At 39.0% G+C, this 23782-nt stretch overlaps 1 protein-coding gene across 7 annotated transcripts in view; it reads left to right on the top strand.

Moving 5' to 3' along the window:
- Positions 1-23782, top strand: part of CDC14A (cell division cycle 14A) — a 186591-nt gene that overhangs the window by 26857 nt on the left and 135952 nt on the right. For 6 of the 7 annotated variants that reach the window (XM_053891941.1, XM_053891950.1, XM_053891949.1 and 3 more), the window contains exons 4-5: positions 671-715; positions 7787-7879. In XM_053891941.1, the coding sequence (XP_053747916.1) occupies positions 671-715; positions 7787-7879 (138 nt within the window). The remainder of the gene's footprint in view (positions 1-670; positions 716-7786; positions 7880-23782) is intronic. The other variant, XM_019457632.2, reaches the window with a different exon arrangement.

Here is a 23782-nt window from a genome sequence, read left to right as displayed (position 1 = left end):
AAAACATCCCACATAGGCCTTTCAGGTTAAAAGGAGAAGGGGGGTGGGCCTGGTGAAATGGACAATTGTATTAAAGCACTGAGTACCTGGCAGATGGTGGGGGCTCTGGGAATGTCCTTGTTGCTGAATGAATCAGTGCAGTAATCCTATCCGGTAACCAGGCACCTGCCAGTGTATCAGGTAGTTTGTACACAAGAACTCTTTTGATATAATGATCAGACCACCCTCTTATTATAACTACAAATACATGTTGAGATTTCCTCATGAGGTTATATTCTGTTTCAGGTTCATGGGCTTTGGGGGGAAGAAAAACAAATTATTCTGGAGACAGTTCATGTAGTTTAAAGAGGTATCAGGCGTTCTAAAGCAATGCTAATTCACATGGGAGTAGGCATACATAGAGTTTGCAAGGTACAGAGTCCTTCCTGATTCCTTCAGAAATCCTCAGGCATGGAGAATCCCCAAATGCCTTCCACCAAATCTTTATGAACAACTTTTCTCTAACATTTTGATTTCTACTCTGATCACATGTGCCATTTCATTAATGAAACATATTGGGTTTGAAATAAAATGGACCACACAGAGACACCTTTTTCTTTTTAAAGAAACTGCTCAACCTATTTTGTTTTAGCTCTAAATGAAAACATAAACCATATTTTGTTTTGTACAGCCAAAGAAAATTTTCAAGAATATCCCTTTCCTGGGAAAGTTGGAGGTAAAACATGTAGAGGTCATGGCTGCTGACAGGAAGACCTGTTCATTTTATCGCTTTTGCAATGAGGTGACAACTGATTGCTTTGGAGACGCTGATTGCTGCAGCCATTGCTGGGCTAGCCTAGTCACCTGTAAGAGAATGATGACTTGGTCCCCATGGTCCCCATGCTATAATCTACTTAATCTGAGCACCATCACTGGCAGAGCTTGCTTGTTTAGGGAAGTGCATGGGTTCTGTTTTTTTTTTTTTTTTTTTTTTTTAATTAAAGAGCATATTGTCCAGGCCGCAGTAATGTCTTCCTGAGCTCCATCAGGCTGATTTATAGTTTAATTAAACATGGTATTCTAACCAAATGATATGAAGATTTTACTTTTAAGCATGGCAAACAACTTTACTGGAAGGCTACTTAAAAAATCTGTTGTTCTGAATGATGCATGAGCTCTTGTTTTTGTTTTTTGCGTTTTGATTTTTTTTTTTTTTTTTTTGGCTTTGAGCTGAATTGCACTATCTTCGACCACCTCTTGTTTTGGAATGGTTGAGTAGTTTGTGGTCCCCTGCCCTAAGCTGAACAAGTGCATGATTTGTTATGTCACTGCCATCCGAGCAGAGCCTGGGCTATTTGTGACTCGTGTAGCATGTCAACATTTTCTCTTTCTGAGTTGCTGTGACTGGTTTTTCTCCAGGAGTGAGCCCTCCAGAATGCAGGGTTTCACATAGCTTTCCTTTCTGAGATAGAAAATGGCTGCCTAGGGTCAATACCCTCATCTTAGTTTGTATTGTTCTCTCATAACAGTTGTCGTACTTCAGTTTATAAGTACTGTTAAATGTTTATATGCTAGATTGCATGCTTGTCATGATTTACATAGCAGTGGTAGAAGTCTGATTCTCAGGTAAGCAGTCCAGGTCTGGAAATTTCTATAGGTTCAGTTATATTAATTGATAGATATTCAATACTGTATTCTATCTTTTATCTAGTTTTTACCTTGCTACATGAAATAATTACTTTACCTGTAATTAAGATCATTCCATTGCTCCTAGCTATGCTGTGAATGCATCCCTCGGTAGTCCTTCTCTTTTGTTTGTAATAATCCTTGGCCAGTACCTCTCCCTTGGTTAGCATCGAATATTCATTCTACTGTGAGTGCTGTGAGATTGGAGACTGAGGTTCTGCTCCCCTTGTTACCATGTCGTTCAACACTGTGTTTGGCACACATCAGCTGCTCAGTCCATGCTGACAGAACCCACAGACTTCCTTCAGCCACAGTAACCCAGCCTGCAGCTTCAGCAAACTGGTTGCCTAGGGGGCTGCATTCAGTTCAGTCATGCTTTCTTAGGCATGCATGCTCTTTAAAAACTTTGAATTCATGGTCAACATCTGTAATTTATGAAAATTTCCACTTAATTCTGAATTTTTGGCTTCTTTTACATATTAGAGTGTGTGATAGTGGGTTCAGTTTCCTACATGAGAGTAGGAGGTTGGAGCTAAGTCTGCTTGGGATAGGGCATGCTCTTCTGGTTTAACACCTGACCCACTTCAAATTCTTGGCCCCAGAGAGCATCTGAACTTGGACCCTCTGGAAAAATGCCATTTAAGGCAGCTCAGTTACTGAATCATTAAAGGAACTTGTTCCTAAGGTGTTATCATCTGGAGTGCAAGAATTTACAAATTGTGATACAGTTTTCTGAGGAATCTGGGGCAATGTGTTTTTTATGACATGCTTTTAAAAGGCATTTAGCATGATTTGGAGTTCCTAAGAGAATTTAAATGTCTTTTGGGGCTACTCGACCAAATGGATAGTGTTTTAGGAGCCACATAAAACATTTCCTGGGGTGACAAGTCACATTTTTATGCAATAGCGTAGTGGATTTTGGTGTGCTGTCCCTGGACTGTCAATATCAACATTACTGAGGAACTTGTTAGAAATAAAATTCTTGGGCCCTGGTCAAAAACTCTAGGGTTGAGGCCCAGCAATCTGTATTTTAATAAGCTCTCTAGGTTACCCTGAGCCAGTCTGCTAACAGGATTAAATATAATAATAAAATATAATTTAGATTGATTTTTTTTATTTCTGAAAAGTTTTAGTGAGATTGATTAATTCAACCAATTCTGTTGACCTGAGAATTATTTAAATTTTGCACCATGAAACTTACTGTGACCTTATAAATTGAGATTTACCAAAACTATCAAACTCAGTGAGAAATTTCTGAATTTCTAACATTTACCATATTTACTGAGAGAACTCAACTGTCTGTGATCTGACATAGGAGAAATATATTGGCCAAGTGTGATAAGCCAGGCCGTCTTTGGCTCCTGGCTTATGTTCTCTTGGTAAAAGAGAGACACAGAATATTCATTATACTTCGGCCTTGCCCACGATCTCTGGTTTGGGAGTCACTCTGTGTCTGGTCAAGTTGGACCCCTCTGGCACTGTTGCTATGCTTTAGGAAACGATGGACTGTAGCAATAAATGTTAGCTGTTATTATAGAGGGCTGGCTGTGTCCACTTAAGAAGGCTTGGAAGGATATATACTGCATATATACTGCAGTTGCTAGGTAGAAATCTGAAATAAATGTGGATAGGGGCTGCAGGTTATCATTTGTAATTGGTCATGTGCAAGAGCAGGCAACTAGGCCAGAGGTCTTAGTATTCCTTCTGTGACATCCTCGATCCTTTTGTATTTAAGGCTATATTCATTTGTTTTTCCAGTGGCTAGCATTACTTTGCTATTGTACACAGTGTTTTTATAATCTCCGAGCTGCTCATGTAAAGCAAAAAGAATTTGTTAAGAGCAGATAGCTCACTGAAAGCCAGAGGTGATGGTCTAACTTTGCAAGGGCTCTCCTTGAAGGGCCTAGTCAGCATACCTGGCCACAGAGGAGTTGGGCCAGAGTAAGGAAGAAGCAATTCTGGTTAGAGGCATTAAGTTCTCTTGGTATTGGGGTAGAGTATGAGAAAATACCTACTGGGCTTATTCATAAAATGGAATCCTTTTATCTGCAGACTGTCCCTTTCTTCTTCTCCATGGTAAGTTCCTCCATGAAAGATCTTAAAAATGAGCCAAAGTTTTCTCTAAAGGTACTGGAATCATCAGTGTCTCCAATGGATAGTATCATTTCTTCTGGAGTGCTTTAATATGTAGTAGGTTTTTTTTTTTTTAATTTTCTTATTTGTAAGTAAGCTCTACACTCAGCATGGGGCTTGAACTCACAACCCTGAGATCGAGAGTAGAATGCTCTATTGACTGAGCTATCTAGGCACCCCTGTGGGTTATTTTTAAAATTTATTTTATTTTTTTTAACAGAGGGACATGGTTAATATTTGAAAGTAGAAAATATTAGTTTATGTATATCTAATCATACAAAGCATTAGCTAAACAATTGGCAAGATGTTTTGTTATCCCTGAAAAAAAATTTGCTTTGAGTAAACTTTATGGCTAGTGTGAGGCTTAACTTATGACCCCCAAGATCAAGAGTTGCATGCTCTACTGACTGAGCCAGCCAGGCACACTATCCTTGAAATTTTTCATTTCAGTACCAGGTTATCTGCTATGTTGAACAGCATTGCTGGTGTAAGACTGGGGCAGAGTGACCTATAAGAGGGAGGCCTGGCCATGGCAAGGCAGAAAATTAGGAAAAGGCCAGTATGACATAAGATTTTTCTCTGTTATCATTTACTTTGAATTAGTTTTGATTCCTTGAGTGAGAACTGAGCCTCAGTGATCTGACCTGGGAGATACTGGCCAAGCTTCACTAAGCAGATCATTTCTTGATTGTAATACTTTTGAGACTTTACTGAGAAAAATAATTGAATTCCAAAAACCTCTAAGCAAGGTAAATGCTAGGAGCTTTAAAAATTATCCTAAAAATTAGATGGAAACTATCGTTTAACTGATATAAAAAAGTTAGCTATTGTAATGTACAGCATGGTGCTCATAGTTAGTAATACTATATTATATATTTGAAAGTTGCTAAGAGAGCAGATCTTAAAGGTTCTTATCATAAGAAAAAAGATTTTGTAATTGTGTATGGTGATGGATGTTAAAAAATTATGTTTTCATCCTATAGGCAGCTTCTAGTAGGAGATATTTAAAAAGTTAAAATTTGTAGGTATATTTTATGAAGAATATTCTTTATCTGATGTAATTTCTGTAAGCTTGTAAAGTTTAAAAAATTCCTCTGAGTCCGTAAAATTTTAATTTGTATTATATTTACTTTAATGCATTTTTAAATTTACAGTGAAAAAAAAGTTTCCTTCAGAATTTCATCCTGTAGCTTCATGGTTGCTGCTGGAGGGTTCAGGGAGGTCTCTGCATCCCAAATACTTTAGAATAAGAAAGAAAAAAACAAAAACCAAACAAAAGCAAAAAGTTTGAAAGCAACCAAAAAAACTGTCGGTGATGGAAGCACACCATTATGAGTTTGTCCCTTTTGGCAAGTGGATTTGTAAAATAAATTTAATTCCACATTATTAAATGATAGCAATTGTTTGCTGTGAAATCTAAATTCTTAGTGGAAAAAGGCATCAAAACACATAATCCAGACTTCAGGATCAGTTGTGGATATTTTTCTTCCCCACGAGTGTTTTAGGGAACCAGTAAATGTAATTAGTTAGGGGCTGGCAATGAGAAGAGCTGAGTCCCTTAGGCTCAGCCTGACTCATGTTTATGGGGGCCTGGCCTGTTTAAGGCAGTGTTTAGGTGTTTGGGATTAGACACCATAAAATATGCTTATATCTTAAGGGCTTTGACTCTCCGTTGGGTAAATCAAGCCTAACTTATTGATGGAGAACAATAGGTGGCAAAAACAAAGCAAAAGACAGACTTGCAACAAGCAAATAATAAAATAACAAAAGGAAATGTCCAGCAGTTTTCTCGAATTGAGAATGCAAGGAGACAAGTGTCAGCACCATTGATAGTGACCTTGAAGTCTTTAGATAACCTCAGCGTTTTGACTGAACTGAATTGAATAAAATGTACTTTTTAAAGCTTTATTTCATAGGGATAATTTACTAAGCCTGTCTGGAAATAAGGACCTTGGTAATGAGACCCGCTTTGAGGCAAACACTCTTCAAAGTTCAATTAAAAAAATTTTCTTAATGTTTATTTTTGAGAGAGAGAGAGAGAGAGAGAGCAAGCAGAGGAGGGGCAGAGAGAGGGAGACATGGAATCTGAAACAGGCTCCAGGTCTGAGCTGTCAGCACAGAGCCCGATGATGGGCTTGAACTCACGAACCGTGAGATCATGACCTGAGCCAAAGTTGGACGCTTAACTAACTGACTGAGCCACCCAGATGCTCCTCAAAGTTCAATTAAGAAGAGCAGTGCCATTTTCAGAACATGTGATTCTGGGTTAGGAAGGAAGTGCCTGACTTGGTGTGGTGAGGGTTTCCAGGCTCATTGCTGGGATACATATAGCTGCATTTTCTGTGGTTACATTAAAAAAGCCAGAATGTTGCAATTTCATGTAGAATGGACTTCAGAGTTTGAAGAGTTTCTTAACTTACAGAAAACAGCAGGGTGAATGAAGAAAGGTACGTAGTTGAGGTCTCTTACATTTCTAAAGGGGCTGTAAAAGCAGGTATTCTGTGGGTTGTAGTCAATGTGTAAGGTATAGAACGCTGCTTTTACAGTCAGTTTGAATTTGTAGACAAATATTAAAAGGTACCCATGTATCTGTGTTTTGAAAGCCATTTGTCAAAATACTGTGACTGTTTTGAAATATGAAGAAATTGAGCAGATTTCATTTAGTTGCGTCAGTGTTCTCATTGTTTTATGTTTGAGTTTGCTTAATACTTTGATTTCATTTTAACACATCTTTTATTTGCACACTTCTTGTCATGTTTAGCATGTATGCAACATACTAAGTTGCTTATTTTGGATTTAGCTGAATCCTTGAGCATGTAGCATATTGCATGGCATATAGCAGGTGCCTTAATAAAACTGTTTGAATCCATGAATTTAACATATGGTTATTGCATGAAGATATTTGCTGATGTGACCCTTTTGATGGCTTACCTTTTCCCACTAGCCATTTATTTTCAGATAATTAAAAAGGGATTTTTATGGAACATTCTAGAAAGAAAATATTAGTATTGATGTTCTAGTTAATATAGGCACTTGAAAATTTTAGAAGAAAATAGACTGATTGACACATTTAAAAATAAACTGTCTAATATGAAAAGTAAAGATAACTTTTCTGGAACTGGGTATGGTATGTAGAGAAAGAAAAAGGATGAACAAATACTCACCTGTAAAAAAAGAACTTACCATTTGTGGCAACATGGATGGACCTAGAGGGTGCTCAGTAAAATAAGTCAGACAGAGAAAGACAAATACCCTATGATTTCACTTATATGTGGCATCTAAAAAACAAAACAAATGAACAAATAGCAACAACAAGAAAAAAACCCAGAAACAGATTTATAAATACAGAGAATGAATTGGTATTTGCCAGAGAGGACGGGGGTGGAAGGATGGGTGAAATGAATGGAGGGGATAATGAGGTACAGACTTCCAGTTATAAAATAAGTAAGTCATGGAGATGAAAACTGCAGCAGAGGAAATATAGTCAATACTATTGTAATAATGTGTGGTGACACATGGTGACTGGACTTATCATGGTGAACATTATGTAATCTATAGTACTGTTGAATCACCATGTTGTACACCTGAAGCTAATATAACATCGTATCTCCACTATCCTTCAATAACAAAAATTAAAAAAGAAAAAAAGGATGACTAGACTTTGTGTATAAGATTTAGAGTAAATCTTCCAAAATGGTCCCCATTAATAAAGATGCCAATAATTTAATTATTTCTCATTGTATGTCTCCCTTCTTGGAGAGAAATGTTTGTTATATTGTCAAATCCGCATTATGACTGGGCTGCAAAAAGTCTGAGCCAGTAACCCTCATCCCTCAAATATGCTCATGGACAATTGCCATAGAAATGAAAGTTGAAAGTTGGTACATTTCACTGATTGTGACACATCTTGGAAGTTGAGATGATGTATACCTTCTGTATATTTTAACACTGTCTCTATGGTTACACTCTTTTTATTCCCTCTTTTTAGTCATACAGTTTATCAAGAAAGAAAATAGTGCACTACACCTGTTTTGATCAACGGAAAAGAGCAAATGCAGCATTTTTAATAGGTGCTTATGCTGTAAGTACTTTTTCATGATTATTTTCTATAATCAGGCCAAGGGAATGCTAACACTGTCACATAAAATCCAGGCCAGTTTTTCAGTGGAATTGGGAGATGGTGAAAATTATTAGCACCCTGGGAATTGATGTGGAATGGAAAGTGTGGACTACTATCCATGGGCTATTTAATTCTCAGATTTTATTTGCTAGTATCTAATGACAGAGTCTCAGAACCACAATGGGGAGCTTGGGTCCCACAGTTGTATGGGTGTTTTTAAAAGAAGAATATCCAGAAAGAATATATCCAGGGAAAAGAATATATAGTGGAATATTTTTAAAGACTGTTGAGGTGTTCCTTTTTTGCATAAGAGGAAATCCTAGATTGCATGGGGAAGGATTGTTATTATTATATTATCATTATCCATCTACTAATCTATATACATGCTTGCAGTAGGCAAACCAAATATAGGTCCTGCATATATTACACTTCCCTACTAACTAGACAAGACTTTCCCAGAAACATTTTGATTGCACATTTTGTTCTCTGTAAGTACTAAAACGTAAATGTGAGTTCCATGTGAATGTGCTACAGCGTTTTGGTGTGAATATTTCTAGGATTTTCTATATGTACTGGGATTGGACAAAAACTTGGAAGGCAGAAGCCCACCAAGGCTAAAATTCATTTGTAACCTGTAATAACTTTTTAGGGACAAGTGTGATATCCATGTAGGAACAGGCTGGTTTAAAGGCAGGGGAGAGAGGTGTCACTTCCCATCATCCTTGGGGAGGGTATGTGCTTCTCTGAAGCCTGAAAGCACACTGCTGTGTGACCTTTCCAGGCCCTCCTGAAGATCTTGACGGAAGGAGGCACCAGCTACTATGTATCACACTCTGCCACATTAAACCGAAAGCTCTAGGGGAAAAAGCCCAGACAGATGTGGTGTTAGAAAGACTGTCAGCTGTTGCAGGGTGTAGGCTGAGAGTAGCGGCAGGCTGACAGCCTGAGTGCAGCCTGGGGCCTTGTTTCCAGGGCTGAGATGCCCAGCTCTGGCCAACTTTTCTCCCTGTGGTGTGGCCACCATGAAGCCGTGGGCCATCCCTTGTGGTACTTTTCTTTCTCACTCTGTAGGCAGCAGGGTATAATACAAAGAATCTTGACTAAGAATCAGAAAAACATTTTTTCATCCTGAAGTGGCTCTGGGATGACGGGTGAGCCACTTTATCTGTCTTTGCTTTATTTAGTTTCCTTATCTGTAAAATGATAGGGTTGGATATAATGACCTCTAAGTTTCCTTCAAATTCTGAGGATACAAAGATTATTTGTAGCACCAGCCAGGCCATTGCTTTTGTTTTAAAGGCACACATGAAAAGCTGGCTGTTGGCATGAAGGCTTAGTGAAGTGCTGGTAAGCTGAATGAAGCAAGCATGCTTATTTTTCACTTTACATTGATAATTATTACTCATTTGGGACTGATAATTGACAGTGTGTTTAGAATATGGAGAGCCTGTAATAACCTTTGGATTCAAGCCATGTAAACAAGGGTGTCTTTCCTGAGGGGTTTGGTGATGCTGTGTGAGCATGTTCTCCGCGAGCCCTTTGTCATAAGGGATCATCAGGAAGAGGTCATCTACTGCTCTCTCGTTCCTTCTCCTCTTCCCCACCCTCTCCTCTTCCTCTCTTCTTTCCTTCTTTTTTTTTTTTTTTTTAATTTTTTTTAATGTTTGTTTATTTTTGAGACAGAGAGAGACAGAGCATGAACGGGGGAGGGTCAGAGAGAGAGGGAGACAGAATCTGAAGCAGGCTCTAGGCTCTGAGCTGTCAGCACAGAGCCCGACGCGGGGCTCGAACTCACGGACCGTGAGATCATGACCTGAGCCAAAGTCGGATGCTTAACCGACTGAGCCACCCAGGCGCCCCTCTTCTTTCCTTTTTAATGCCCGTCTTTCCTGTTTCTGGTGTCATCTTTAATTTTATCATGGCACCTCTAGAGTTTTGAAAGGAAGTTCAGTCATAATAAATGCACTGAGCTGGGGATAAAATACATCAGATGCAGAAGTTTCCACCACTTTAATGTAACCCAATGAAGGAGAAGCAGTCTCAGCGGGATTGAAGAAGCGCTGAGGGCAGCATGAGCTTTTCTGACACACTAGTTCGAAAAGCGGTGTAAAGTAATTCTTCTTGTACTGTTCGTTTCCTCATTGATTGTCGTTTCCAATTTTGAAAACGCATTCCCCAGAAAGCTTTTTGACATAACACTTAATTAAAATGAAAACCAAGAATTGTATTCTTTCCTTAAAGAGAATTTTGTGCCTTACTTTGTATTGTGTGTATGCATTTAATTGTTGGCACAAGTCTTATAAGAAGAGAGTCTGTAATGTGCATTATACAAACATCTCAGTGAAGTTACACGTACATTAATGTTGCTGTTTGGATAAGTCATGGTCTCCTGGGGGAATCTTCCTGTTACTAAAGTCAGATATCCAACTACGTGTTTGTATCTCCATGGTATCTCACATTTATCTTGGCAAAACAGAACTTTTTATTCCTTTTCTCCATGAACCTATTTATTCCCACAGTCATTGCCTTTTTAGTAAGTGGACTGCCATCAGTGACTTGCTGAATCCAAGAATAGTACATTTTCATTCCTCCTGTTTCCTCTTCCCACATTATACTCATCAGTAAGTTTGGACAACTCTGCCTCTAAAACATATATTGAGTCAGAATACTTCTTTCTATTTCTGTTGTTATCCTGTAGCTCCAGCCACTGTCTCTGTTTACCTGGTTGACCACCAGAGCATCATACATTGTTTCCTTTTTACACCCTTGCCTTTGTTTAATCACAGCTGCCACACAATTGTCAGAGTAATCTTTTAAAAATATAAATTAGATCATTCATGGCTCTGTTTCAAATCTGTCTAATGCTTGCTCACTGTTCTTGGCATTGAATTCAACCTCCTTACCAATGCCATTAAGATCCCCCTTGATCTGGCCGTGTCTACCTCTGTGTTCTCCTGGCTCAGGATGCCCCCGTCACACTGGCCTTCTAACCATGAAAACCTCAAACTTATTCCCACTTGAAGACCTTCATATTTCTGTTCTCTCTTCCTGGAGTGTTTTTATCTTAGACCTTTGCATTCCTGATTCCTTATAATAATCACTTCCTCAGAAAGACTTCCTCTCAAGTTTTACTCTGTTCTCCCCACCTCCAGTCACCCTCTAGTTCCTTGTTGTTTTATTTTCTTTATAGTGCTCTGCTATTTGAAATTATCTGATTCATTTATATATTTACTTGTTTATTATCTCTTTCCTAGACTAGAGGGTAGGGACCTTGTCTGCTCCGTTCATTGCTGTGTCTGGGAGGTGATAAAATACTTAACAAGGGGTTAGGCCCAGGGAGTCAGCAGCTGAATTGGAAGCTGGCCACAATGGAGCCTTCCTGTTATGCTGAGCCATGAGGAAGTCCAGGTGAGGGGGTGTCCCAGGGAAGAGATGAGGTGGCCAGTGCGGAGGGCCATGGCATGCTGTGGGCAGCAGCTGTTTACATACTGGTATGGAACTATTTCAGTATTTGAACTCTTAGAACTGTGCCTGGCACATAGTAGGTGCTCTGTAAATATCTACTCAATGAATGAATAATGAGATGACAAAATATGAAAGAAGGAAGGAAGGTAACTTCAGAGGGAAACTGAAAATCATCAAATTGGACATAGAGGGTAAAGTGGTATCTTATCAGAATGCTGTGGTCTTGACTGAGCCAACTATGGCCTTTAAAGATGCAGATTCAAAGCAGAGATCAGAGCCCAAGGGCAGTTACCACCTGCACAAAAGTCACATCATCACCTTGCCTTCTGTTGTTTTAATTTTTTTTAATGTTTATTGGAGAGAGAGAGAGAGAGAGAGAGAGCGAGAGCACCAGCGCGGGAAGGACAGAGAGAGAGAGAGAGAGAGAGAGAGAGAGAGAGACAGAATCTGAAGCAGGCTCCAGGCTCTGAGCTGTCAGCACAGAGCTGGATGTGGGGCTTGAACCCACAAACTGTGAGATCATGACCTGAGCTGAAATCAGACGCCTAACCGACTGAGCCACCCAGGCGCCTTTGTTGTTGTTTTTGATAAACTCTTTTTTCCCCAATTTTTAAAATTGTGGTAAAATACATACAATACACAATTTACTGTTTTAGGTATTTCTTTCTTCTCAATTACTTTGTTCATTGAAGTATAATTGACATATCATTATATTATTTTCAGGTGTACAGGGTAATGATTTGATATTTGTAGATGTTGAAAAATAATCACCATGATAAGTCCAGGTAACATTCATCACCATACATAGTTTGGAAAACATTTATTTCTTGTGATGAGTCTTCATAGTGCAATGGTATTAGGTACATTTGTATTGCTCTGCGTTAGATGGTGACTTTAAGTATGTCACACAAGCTTTTGTAGTTCTACTTTCTTATCTCTAAGTAGGGGAGAGCCTTTTTACGTTTTATCTCCTAGAACTGTCATGAGCATTAAGAAGGAGATAAAATATGGAACATCATGTTCAGTGGGAAATCGACAAACCCTTCTCTGTGAGTGATTCGAAAGCCAGGGTTGCTAGAATGAGGTGGCCCCTGGGGATCACAGTGACACTGGACAGATGGATGACAGGCGCCGTTTCAGGGAAGTCCCTACTCAGGAAGTGTCTCTTTATTCCTAAGCTGTGACGTTATACTTGTTGAGATGGAGGGCACAGATTTTACGAAGAGATCAACTTTGTCGGGAAGGTGTTTCCTTCCCAGGACTATACTCAATGCAGTTTTGGAGTTGGGAATTAGGATGCTTGGATCATAGTGGCATCCACAGCACTTTCATATGAGTTTGAAGAAGATGGTTCTTCTTCATTAATTAATGAAGTTAATTAGGTTCTTGCCATGAGCTTACAGACCACATCCTCGCTTGCTACTATTTTGCTCTCGGTTCACAGAACCATGATAAAGAGGTCAAGGAGAATTTGGATGAAGCACATGATGACTAGGTGATTGGAAAAATTATATGTGTGAGAAGTTAGAATAAATGTGATGGTTTAGCTTAGAAAATGAAATTCAGAGTTAAAAAATTAAGGTTTCTTTTTTATTCCCCTAGATATGTGGAGGAGGCTTAAGCAGAGGCGGTAACCACAATGTGTTTTCCTTAACCCACGTGTTAAGTCCTCATATTGCCAAATAAGGGGTCTAATTATGGATTAACTGGGACAAGGCTGAGCCAGATGTCATGTCTGAATTAGAGATGACAAGGCTAAGGTTTGTAGACTTTGTAATCATGTCTGTGTCTGCTATTTATAATGTAGACTACACTTAACACCTTAGTAGTTCTATTCTACCTCTAAGTCTACTGCTAATTGCAAAGAAGCTGTCCTCCACCTGGCGTTTTGGTTGAGAACAGTGACCTTAGCAGAGCCACAGGCTTGACCTTGAATGCACTTGTTAGTTTTATGTCTTGAGCAAGTTATTTAACTCTTCTAAATTCCTGTTGTTTTTTTTTTTTTTCATCTTTAAAATAGAGATAATAACACCCCACCTAACATAGTTGTGGTGAGGAGTGAAGGAGGTCACGCTGATGAAGGTGTCCCGGGGCAATGCCTGGCATTTGAAGCATTTAGGAATGGCTGGCAGCTCTAGGGAGGAAAGTTGTGTGGCCTTCCAGAAAATTTTCTGAGCTATTGTCTTACCTCCCTTGAAGAGCTGAAACCTATCCTCCTCCCCACCCCATTTTACATTTACATCCTTTCTTAGCTCAGAAACACTCAGATGGTTGTTAGTCTGTTGGTTGCTTGGGATAAATCACCGGAAGGTGTAGTAGGAGGTGTTTTTTATTTGTTTTGTTTTGTTTTGTTTTCTAGGATGTTATTTGCATTTTAAAGGAAGAAACTGTCTGAACCAAGTAAATTTTTTATTTTTGACATGTGTGTTCAGGCATTCTTTAGTTCAGTAAATATTTATTTGGCTCAGGGGAGCTTTACCCAGCACAATGGTGGGCCCTGGGGAATATAAAAAAAAAAAGAAAAATAGAAAAAAGAATGAATACCTGGCTTAAAATGGGCGACAGGGGAGTAATAAATAATTGAGAAAAGTGTGCAGTAGGTGCCAAGTTGGATAAATAAAAATCAACAAGTGTTTTCCCCACCCTTATTATACATAAGGCCTTGTTCTCAGGGTTGAGGATGCTAAGGTATTGAATAACATAGTCTGCCTTCTGGAGGGAGTGTTTAGGGACCAGAGTCAGACCTGAGGAGAGGGAGGGATCAACCCCAGGCTAAGCTGGTGAAGGACTATTGAGGGGTGTGGGGGGTAGCATGTTTTCTTGGGGGGGAGGAAGGGTGGGGAAGTGATTAAATATATTTTAAATATCTAGTTTGAAAAGGGGATAATTCAATGAATTTAATCGAAAAAAATTTTTTTTAACTTAAAAAGTGGCATAACCACATCATAGAAGAAAATTAGGAAAATTCTTCTGCACTGACATCATTCTAAACATGAATATTCACTTAAGTATAATTGCGGTGTAGTTTTGTGAACATTTTTTGCTTGTCCTACATACGTTTTGCCTTATTGCTACTTAAGATGATCAAATAATATTCCATTTGGAGGGCATACCATTATTTGTTTAACATTTTAGGTTCCTTTCAAATTTATTATGATGTGACAAACACTTTTGACATTATAAATGTTTCTTTTTGTGGATTTTTGTCTTTAGATTGCCAGAAGTGGGATTCATAGATTTTAAAAATGCAAGCAAGTTTTAGGTTCTTGCAGCATATTACCATATTTAAACCAGTCTGCACTAAATTTGGTATTAAGTGAAATGTCCTCTCCAATGTCCTGTACCTTTGCATATTGGGTATAAACATTAAAGATCTAGAAATTTAATTGGTGAAAATGATACCTCATTGTTTTACTAATCTTTTTTTATTATTATTAATGAGACTTATTATTCCTGTAGTTTTATTTGTAGGTTTATTAACTTTTGAATAGCTGGTGTTTTAAAATAGTTGGATGTTTCCTTACTTGGACCATTACAAGTTGAAAAGTATCAGCCTCTTCTTTCCTTTAAGAAAAGAAGTCATTTCCCTGAGTCTAATTTGTATCAATAGAGGTAGATCGCTAGAAATCACACCCATTAGTCCAAATTTCTTTACAAAATTAGGAAGTGCATATACCTTAAATTCTGTTACTTTACAGATGCTATATTAATAAGTACTTCTATTTACCTCAGTACAAAGGAACTGTTGATAATGGATCTATTGATTATCCAATACCTAGTGATCTACTGAATATATACAAAATTATATTCAGAGTAGTAATACTTAAAAATGGTTTATGTGTATGTGCTTAGCCCATTGAAAAATGGAAACCAGGCCAACTAACTTTGAATTTATAAAAGTTTGGGACAAGCATGTTAAATTTCCTTTATCTCTAACTCACAATTCATCTGTAAATTGCAGTTTCAGACCTACTCTAACTTGTCATCAAAAGGCTGTGGTTTAAACAAACGTTATCTGAAAAGATAGGTAAAATCCTCAAAAAAAATGTTTGTTCAAAATAATAAAGGCATTTACCTTAAATATTTATTAAAACAGTGATATATCAGCTACTAGTGTTCTGTAACCTCTGTGGCTTCTCGGTAAATCTAACAGATCGCGTTTGCTTCTGCTTGTGGAAATTGTGGAGAGGAAGGGAGGCGTGGCATGGCTGGGGCAGGGCAATTTCCTGTTTTGCAGTTCCTTCCTTTTATAGCTTGATAGACAAGAATGCTTTTGTGATATTACCTGTAAAAGGGCCAGTCAAGCTTTTATCTTCGTAGGCTTATATTTTTGGTGCTTTCAAAACAGGTGAGGCTCCCTAAGATCACACAGCATTTTCAATTTTAAACTCTGAATTTGGAACTTTTGTTAGTCTTCTGCATACAGATAGAGCAATATTATCTTTTATTCAACCCTCCTTGTGTGTGACATTTAGCTGTGGGCTGGGAAAATGAGCTGTTTGCTTTTCATCTGTGAAAGGTTTGTTTCTCAAGTTTAACTGAATAATTGTTTTGTTTTTTTTTTCTGTTCTCTTTGTGGCATCCTGATAACAAGCTTCCTCTGTGCTGTGAATAAGCTAACAGATTTATATACACATACATATGTACACACATAACACACACATGCATGGTACTTAGTACTATATATTTAAGTACTGACACACTGTATGTTTACCATAGCTTACGAATTTTGGAATCTTAGTAGCCTCGAAAAGGCATATACTTTCTCTGTGAAAAAGCTGATGTCCATTTGTTTCATTTATATACTGAATTAATGGGATGCACTGTTTTACTGCTTGGGATTGTGTATTTACTTGTTTATTATCTCTCCCTTCAAGGGAAGGAACTGTTTTGTTCCCTACAGCAACCACTGCATCTGGAACACCGTCAGAAACATCCTAAGTGCTCAGTAAATATTTGTGGTATGAATGACTGAATGTTTAATTGATAGATAAATATTAATTACATTGAGAAAAACACCGATAAGTAAAAGGTAATTTTCTACAATTCTTGAAAGATTAATATGGAGTAATTTAAAAGCTGTAGTACTTTTAACAGCAAGAATCGTAGTGTTTTGAGGCATTAATTAATTTTTTTTTAAAGTTACTGAGTAAAACAAGGTGTTTTATATAACTCTTTACAATTGTAGAACTGAAATGGGCTTTGTTAATATGTACAACCGTTTGAAATCAGTATTATGGGTGGTAGTCTTAATTTTGGCCTCAGCAGTTTTTGTTTTTCTCAATGGGGGAAAATCCTTATTTATACGTTAGGTAGTTGCTAACGAATGTCAGTAATTTTTTTTAACAGCTGTCCTTGAAATTTTAGGATAATATTCACTAAGAAATAACCCAAAAGATTGGAAGAAGAGTACTAGAAAAATTTTTAATCAGAGTTGAATCTTTAAAAATTTTAACTGAACGTATTTTTTGATAGAAAAAAAATTTTTTTCTTATTTTTATTTTTTTTATTTTTAACGTTTATTTATTTTTGAGATAGAGAGAGACACAGCATGAACAGGGGAGGGTCAGAGAGAGAGGGAGACACAGAATCTGAAACAGGCTCCGGGCTCTGAGCTGTCAGCACAGAGCCTGACGCGGGGCTCGAACTCGCAGACTGCGAGATCATGACCTGAGCCGAAGTCGGACGCTTAACCGACTGAGCCACCCAGGCGCCCCTAGAAAAATTTTTTAAAAGAGGTACCCAAAGCCTTGAAGATAATGTCCATTATTAGAGTATGACTTGAAATGTATTTGTAATGCCTGATATGACTGCAGGTGATTGGCCCATCTCGGTTAGTTTGCAATTAACATGTCCTATATATGTTTGCCTGGGCCTCACTTAGCAATTACGTGAGTCTGAGCCATCTCTGTTCAATTTTATACAAATATCCATACTGAACAGACTCACATTTAGATGTATCCCCAGTGAAACACTATAGGCTTCCTAATTGGTGAGACATTTACTAGAATATATACGGAGACTGGAGGTAATACTTCCAAGTTTAATGCAAAATGAGGTTATTTGGTTGCTAAACAACTACCGTGGTGATTTCCACCATGGTAAAAATCAATATTGAATCCATTTGGTTATGTTTATTGTTTTCTCTTAGATTAAAAATAAACCAATTTTAATTTAGAAACGTAGACTCACTTTTGCAGACTCCTCAAAGTACCTCCCGGAAGAAATTCACAAGGAAAAACTCTGCTCCAGTCCTGCTTTCTCATGTTTTAGTTGGAGAATCTGAGCCCAGAGAGATCTAGTACCTTGCCCAAGGAATAAATCCAGTTAGTGAGAGACTAGAACCCAAATCCCCAAGTTCCTAAGTTGGAGCTTTATCCATTCACAGCATGTAACTGAGCAGTGCTAGTCTTGGAATAATACTGCATCTAAACCAAAATATTTTGCAGAAAATTCAAAATAGCATGTAGTGTGGAAGGGCATAGTTTTCCAGTACAAGGCAGTGTTTCACTCAGTCATACAGTTTCCTTTCCAGGTAGCTTCTGAGCTCTAATTCTGGCTCATGGGGCTAACATCCCAAATACCTTGTGTACCAGTCAGACGCAGCGGCAGCTCTTTGCACATGTACTTTGGCGATGTCCATGGATGTCTTAGAGTAGGTCTAAGTGTCAGGAGTGATAGGAGAACAGGAGAGCCAAGGAATGACATGAAGTAGGTTAGGCTGTATCTTAGGACAGGGTTTTCAAGCTCTTTTCACTATAAACCACAATAAGAACTGTGTTTTACATTGCAGTTTAGTACACACACTCTCACACATAGTACACACACTATTCACATGTATAACTGAAACAAAATGTCCATGAAACAGTTCTTACCTTACAATAGGCGAGGCATACTGACATTTATATTCTGTCCTATTTTATTTAAAAAAATGTTTACCCATTCGATTGATTTTGCTACCTGCAGTTTGCAAATTACCTGCAGCTTGCAAAACAGCCATTAAAGAATCTGCTTCCTATGCTTAGATCTGAAATGTGTTTGCATGTTTTTTTCACCATCCGTTTTGGCACTGAACCCACAGGTGACTGTTTGGTCCTTCTGGGTTACCCTATGGTTAAGCTGAACAGCTTAAGGAAAACGGAAAGTGTTCTCAATTCCTCAAAAGCCTCCCATGCCTAAATATCAAGATGTCCAACTGGCTTCCACATAATATTGATTCAGTTGATACTTGATTGTTAGGAAAAGCTGTTTGTTTCAAGACCTCAAATAATATAATCTATCTTTCCTTATGTCACTTTGATTTGAATCACTAGTGTTTCTCTTAAACTCCTGCTCATCTCCTTCTTCCTGGTCACCAAAATGTGCCTTTATTCACTTGTGACAACCTTGAATGAGAAAGCCTGTGCTCAGGTCAGCACTGGGGGTGCTAAGGAGCCAGTGCCCAGCCTGTCTCTTTGGGTCTGTTATGTGAGTGCCTTATCCATGTAGTTTGTTTGTTTCTTTTTTTAATGTTTATTTATTTATTTTGAAGAGAGAGAGAGAGAGAGAGAGAGAGAGAGAGAGAGAGAGAATGAATCCCAAGCAGAATCCACTCTGTCAGTGCAGGGCCCCATGTGGGGCTTGATCTCACAAACTATGAGATCATGACCTGAGCTAAAATCAAGAGTCAGATACTTAACCAACTGAGCCACCCAGGTGCTCCCATCCAGTGTAGTTTCTATATTCATGCTGATGGTATGGGATGTCCTATGCACTTCATGACACCTAATCTTAAACCTTAGGTTTATAAGAGGTTTTGAATACATAACTTTAATCTTTGTAAGTTTCATTTCACAAAATCTTTTCTGTTTGATATAGTGAGCCAAACAGTAGTCTTTTCCCCATTATGGACAAAGCCCTCTCTGTAGGTGTTTTCTGAAATTTTAAATAAAGGAGGAGCTAACTGGAGCTTCCATTGAGGTTGCTGTGTGTTGAGTTATTCCAAAGACTTTTCATGCCCAAAATGTGGTGATTATGCCTGTAAGTTAACCATGCCCTTGTCAGCTCCTAGGTTTCTGTGTTAGTGCCACCCTGCTCCTGTGTCTGAGTTCTCTTCTTCATTGTTCCTCTGCTTCACTCTTGCATCCCCTGTGCCCACTCCCTCCCACCTCCCGAGACAAATACTTTTAGGGCCCTTGAGTTTTCATTATGGAGAAAGTCAGGGATGTGGTTAGCAAATTCATGGTTAATCAGAGGGAATAGTGGGACTAGGAAAGTGTAACCTCAGCCTGAAAGAACTATTTGGAGTTGCTGCAGGACCTCAGAGAATTATTTGATAGGGGAGTAACATTCATGGTTTGTCATTTCATGTTAATGAGTAGACAGACCAGCCTTTCCACGTGAAGATATGTACTGTAGGATGAACCAGACTTTTCACTTCTTTCATGAGGGTATATGTGAGTCATTTAGTGGGGCTTGCTTTGGGAAATTTCTAAGTAATAAAAGAAAACCAGAATTCCCTTCTCAAAGGAATCTCTCCTGATGTTTTCTCCATAATTTGTTTGCCCACTCCTTCCCCACCCCTTAATTGTTTATTTTGTCGTTTCTTATTACCTGACCCAGACCATGGCTTAGTTATTGCTTTTTTTTTTTTAACCTTGTCTTACAATTTATTATGTACAATGTAAGCTACTAGAGTAGGCTTTTTGCAATCACTTGCTTCGCCATTTCTCTCCTACCAGAGTAAACTTTTTGAGTGAAGGGATGACTCTTCCATGTGTTTGTATCCCCAGTGCCTAGCATAGGGCCTATGTGTTGTTTTAAGGAATAAAGGAATGAAGGATGTATGAGACAGCCCTGGAGGGAATTTGCATTTCCGTGGTGACTGATCTTGTGTTACTAGTGAGAAAGGATGTGGATGGACTCCACACCTGGGGTCTGTATCATACCGCTCCAACCCCCAGGTCCTGGCTTGACTTCTTCACCAGGGTCTCGGCTGCAATGCTTTCAGTTTGAAATCAACTGCTTGTGGAAATCAGTGGGAATGGATCCACCCTGTACAAAGAATTGAGGAATATGCTGTAATTCTTCTAATAGCACTGCAGGGTATTGTCTGTCTTAGAACTGGGGACACTTTAAATCCCACTAGCTGAGGGACACCTGGGGGGCTCAGTCGGTTGAGCGTCTGACTCTTGATTTTGCGTCAGGTCACGATCCTAGGGTTGTGGGATCTTCCCCACGTCCGGCCCTGTGCTGAGCGTGGAGCCTGCTTGAGATTCTCTGTCTCTCTCCCTCTGCCCCTCACAGACCCTGCTCATGTGAGCGCTCTCTCTTTCTAAAATAAAAAATTAAAAAGAAAAGTTAATAAAAATAAATCCTGCTAGTTGAATGTGATAAGTTATTTATGTTCCCTTCAAAATGTCTGGAATTTTGAGAAAATTCCTAAAGTCTGTAAGTGAGTACTAGTTTTAGCAGCAAGCTACATCTTTTACCTGGAGCCATATTTTAAGTTTTATTCTTTTTTTGGAAACACATCTGTGAAATAATGGAAAAAGCAACAAAATGTGGTTAACGTTAAAATTTTTTTCAATGTTTTATTTATTTTTAGAGAGAGAGAGAGAGAGAGAGAGAGAGAGAGAATCTGAAGCAGGCTCCAGGCTCTGAGCTGTCAGCACAGAGCCTGATGCAGAGCTCGAACTCACAAACAGGGAGATCATGACCTGAGCTGAAGTTGGAGGCTTAACTGACTGAGCCACCCAGGTGCTCCAACATTTTAAAACAGTTTCTAAAATCGGGTGCCTGGTGGCTCAGTTGGTTGAGCATCCAACTCTAGATTTTGGCTCAGGTCATGATCTTGGGGTTTGTGAATTCAAGCCCTGCAATGGGCTCTGTGCTGACAGTGTGGAGCCTGCTTAGGATTCATTCTCTTTCTTTCCCTCTCTCCCTCTCTCTCTGTCTCTGTGCCCCTCCCCTGGTCACGTTCTTTCTTTCTCAAAATAAATAAATAAAAACTTAATAAAAAATAAACCTAAACATTTGGGGTGCCTGGATGGCTCAGTTGGTTGAGCATCCAACTTTTGATTTCAGCTCAAGTCATGATCTCAAAGTTCATGAATTTGAACCCCACATGAGGCTCTGCGCTGACAGCATGGAGCCTGCTTGGGATTCTGTCTCCTTTTCTTTCTGCCCCTCCCCCATGTGCTCTCTGTATCTTTCTCAAAATAAATAAAATAAAAATAAACTTAAAAAAAAACTTGTTTCTAAAATCATTTGTTTTTTTGTTCCAAATCAGATGTATGAATTAAAACACAACCACAGCATGTTTTAGGATATCCTGGCATTGGGCTATGCCATTATTAGCACAGGGTTAAAAATAAAATTATATATTAAATTTTATGCATGCATATTCACTGATGACAGTATTTTACTTCTGAATTCATGGAAGAGGAAGTCAGATTTAAATTGTTGATTAAGAGCCTTCTATTACAAGAAAAAAATTTGGGATTTACCCTGAATGTGGGCCACTGGACTTTTTCTGTAAGCTCTATTTTACTTTTTTTTCTTAAGGACCTAGATCTCAAGTTAAATGCAAAGACTATAGGGACACCTGGGTGGCTCAGTTGGTTAAGCACCCGACTTCTGCTCAGGTCATGATCTTGTGGCTCATGGGTTCAGGCCCCGCATTGGTCTCTGTGCTGACAGCTCAGAGCCTGGAGCCTGCTTTGGATTCTGTGTCTCCCTCTCTGCCTCTGCCCCTCCCCTGCTTGCGCTCTCTCTCAAAAATAAATAAACATTGAAAAAAATGAATAAATGCAAAGACTGTAGGATGAGATTCTGGCTTTTACCATATCTACTGTAGCAATTGAGAGATAATTTCTCCTCTGAAGAATTGCTCCATTGGAGCTGTATGTAGTAGAGTGATTCTTCTGTAAGTTACAGAAACAGACGGATCTTAGAGAGAGGTCTTCTCTTTGCCCTGCTGACCCACCCCTACCCTTGGCTGCTTCTCCTCCTTATTGTGCTAGGAAGCCCAAAGAAATTAAAGAACTTGGCCCGAGCGTTAGAATAGGAGAGGACAAGAACCCCTCTAGTGCTGGCATTCCACTCATTCTTCCCCTCTCCCTTAGCAGCCCCTGTAGTCCCAGTTAGCACCACTGTGTGAAATAACCAGTTACCTATTTTCTCACACTTTGCTCTCAGCTTTCATTTATGCCTGTCACTCATCCACCCCTCCTAGTTATCTTTGTGTGGCTCTCCTTCCGCATCTTTGTTTCTTCCCTGCTGCTTCCACCTCTGTCTTCTTCCTCTGTTATGGTCACTTCTCTCCTTCTGCTTGGTTTCCTTCCTTTGCTCCTCCTTCTTTCTTAATTGGCTTCTATGGAGAGTAGCAGTAATGTAATAATTTGAGTTTTTTGGTTACATGTCACAGGAACTGGCTCTGACATGCTCAAGCTCAAAACTTGGTAATGAATTTCCTGGTAGCTTAGTCGAAAGGAGGAAGTAGAGGGCTCCTGGAGCCTTCATTGTTTAATAAAAACTCTTCATTCATTTTTTAATATAGTCTTTAAAGTTTATTTATTTATTTTGAAAGAGAGAAAGAGAGCATATGCGTATAGGGGAGGGGCACAGAGAGAGTGTGGGAGAGAAAATCCCAAGTGGGCTCGGTGCTGTCAATGTGGAGCTTGACTTGGGCCTTGATCTCACAAACTGTGAGATCATGACCTGAGCCGCAATCAAGAGTTGGAGGCTTAACCAACTGAGCCACCCAGGTGCCCCAGACAATTTATTCATTAAAAAAATCTGTTTTTAAAAATTTTTATATATTTTTGAGAGAGAGAGTGCGAGCAGGGGACGGGCAGAGAGGGGGGAGACAGAGGATCCAAAGTGGGCTCAGTGCTGACAGCAGCTAGCTGGATGCAGGGCTCGAACTCACAAACTGTGAGATCATGACCTGAGCCAAAGTTGGATACTTAAACAACTGAGCCACCCAGACATCCTTGTTTTAAAAGATGTTTAAAAAAATTTTTTTAATGTTTATTTATTTTTGAGAGAGAGAGATAGAGCACAAGCAGGGGATGGGCAGAGAGAGAGGGAGACACAATCCAAAGCAGGCTCCAGGCTCTGAGCTGTCAGCACAGACCCTGACACAAGACTCGAACCCATGAACTGTGAGACCATGACCTGAGCTGAAATCAGATGCTTAACCGACTGAGCCACCCAGGCATCCCTAAAAGACTCATCTTTTAGAACTCTACTTAAAGCTCTCCATGGTACTGTTATCTCTGTGTTTCAGATTTCTCTTTTGCTACTAAGCCATAGTGGTCTGATTATTAACATATGTGCCTTCCCTATTGTCTTCATTTTTATATCCCTAAAATGTAACTCTGTCCCTACTAGTAGACACATCAATGAAGAGGTAGA

This window comes from Panthera pardus, unplaced genomic scaffold (assembly GCF_024362965.1).
Source record: "Panthera pardus isolate Hobbes unplaced genomic scaffold, ASM2436296v1 HiC_scaffold_11, whole genome shotgun sequence".
Classification (NCBI taxonomy): Eukaryota; Metazoa; Chordata; class Mammalia; order Carnivora; family Felidae; genus Panthera; species Panthera pardus.
The sequence above is the reverse complement of the archived record's forward strand: the minus strand, read 5'-3'. Positions and strand labels throughout refer to the sequence as shown.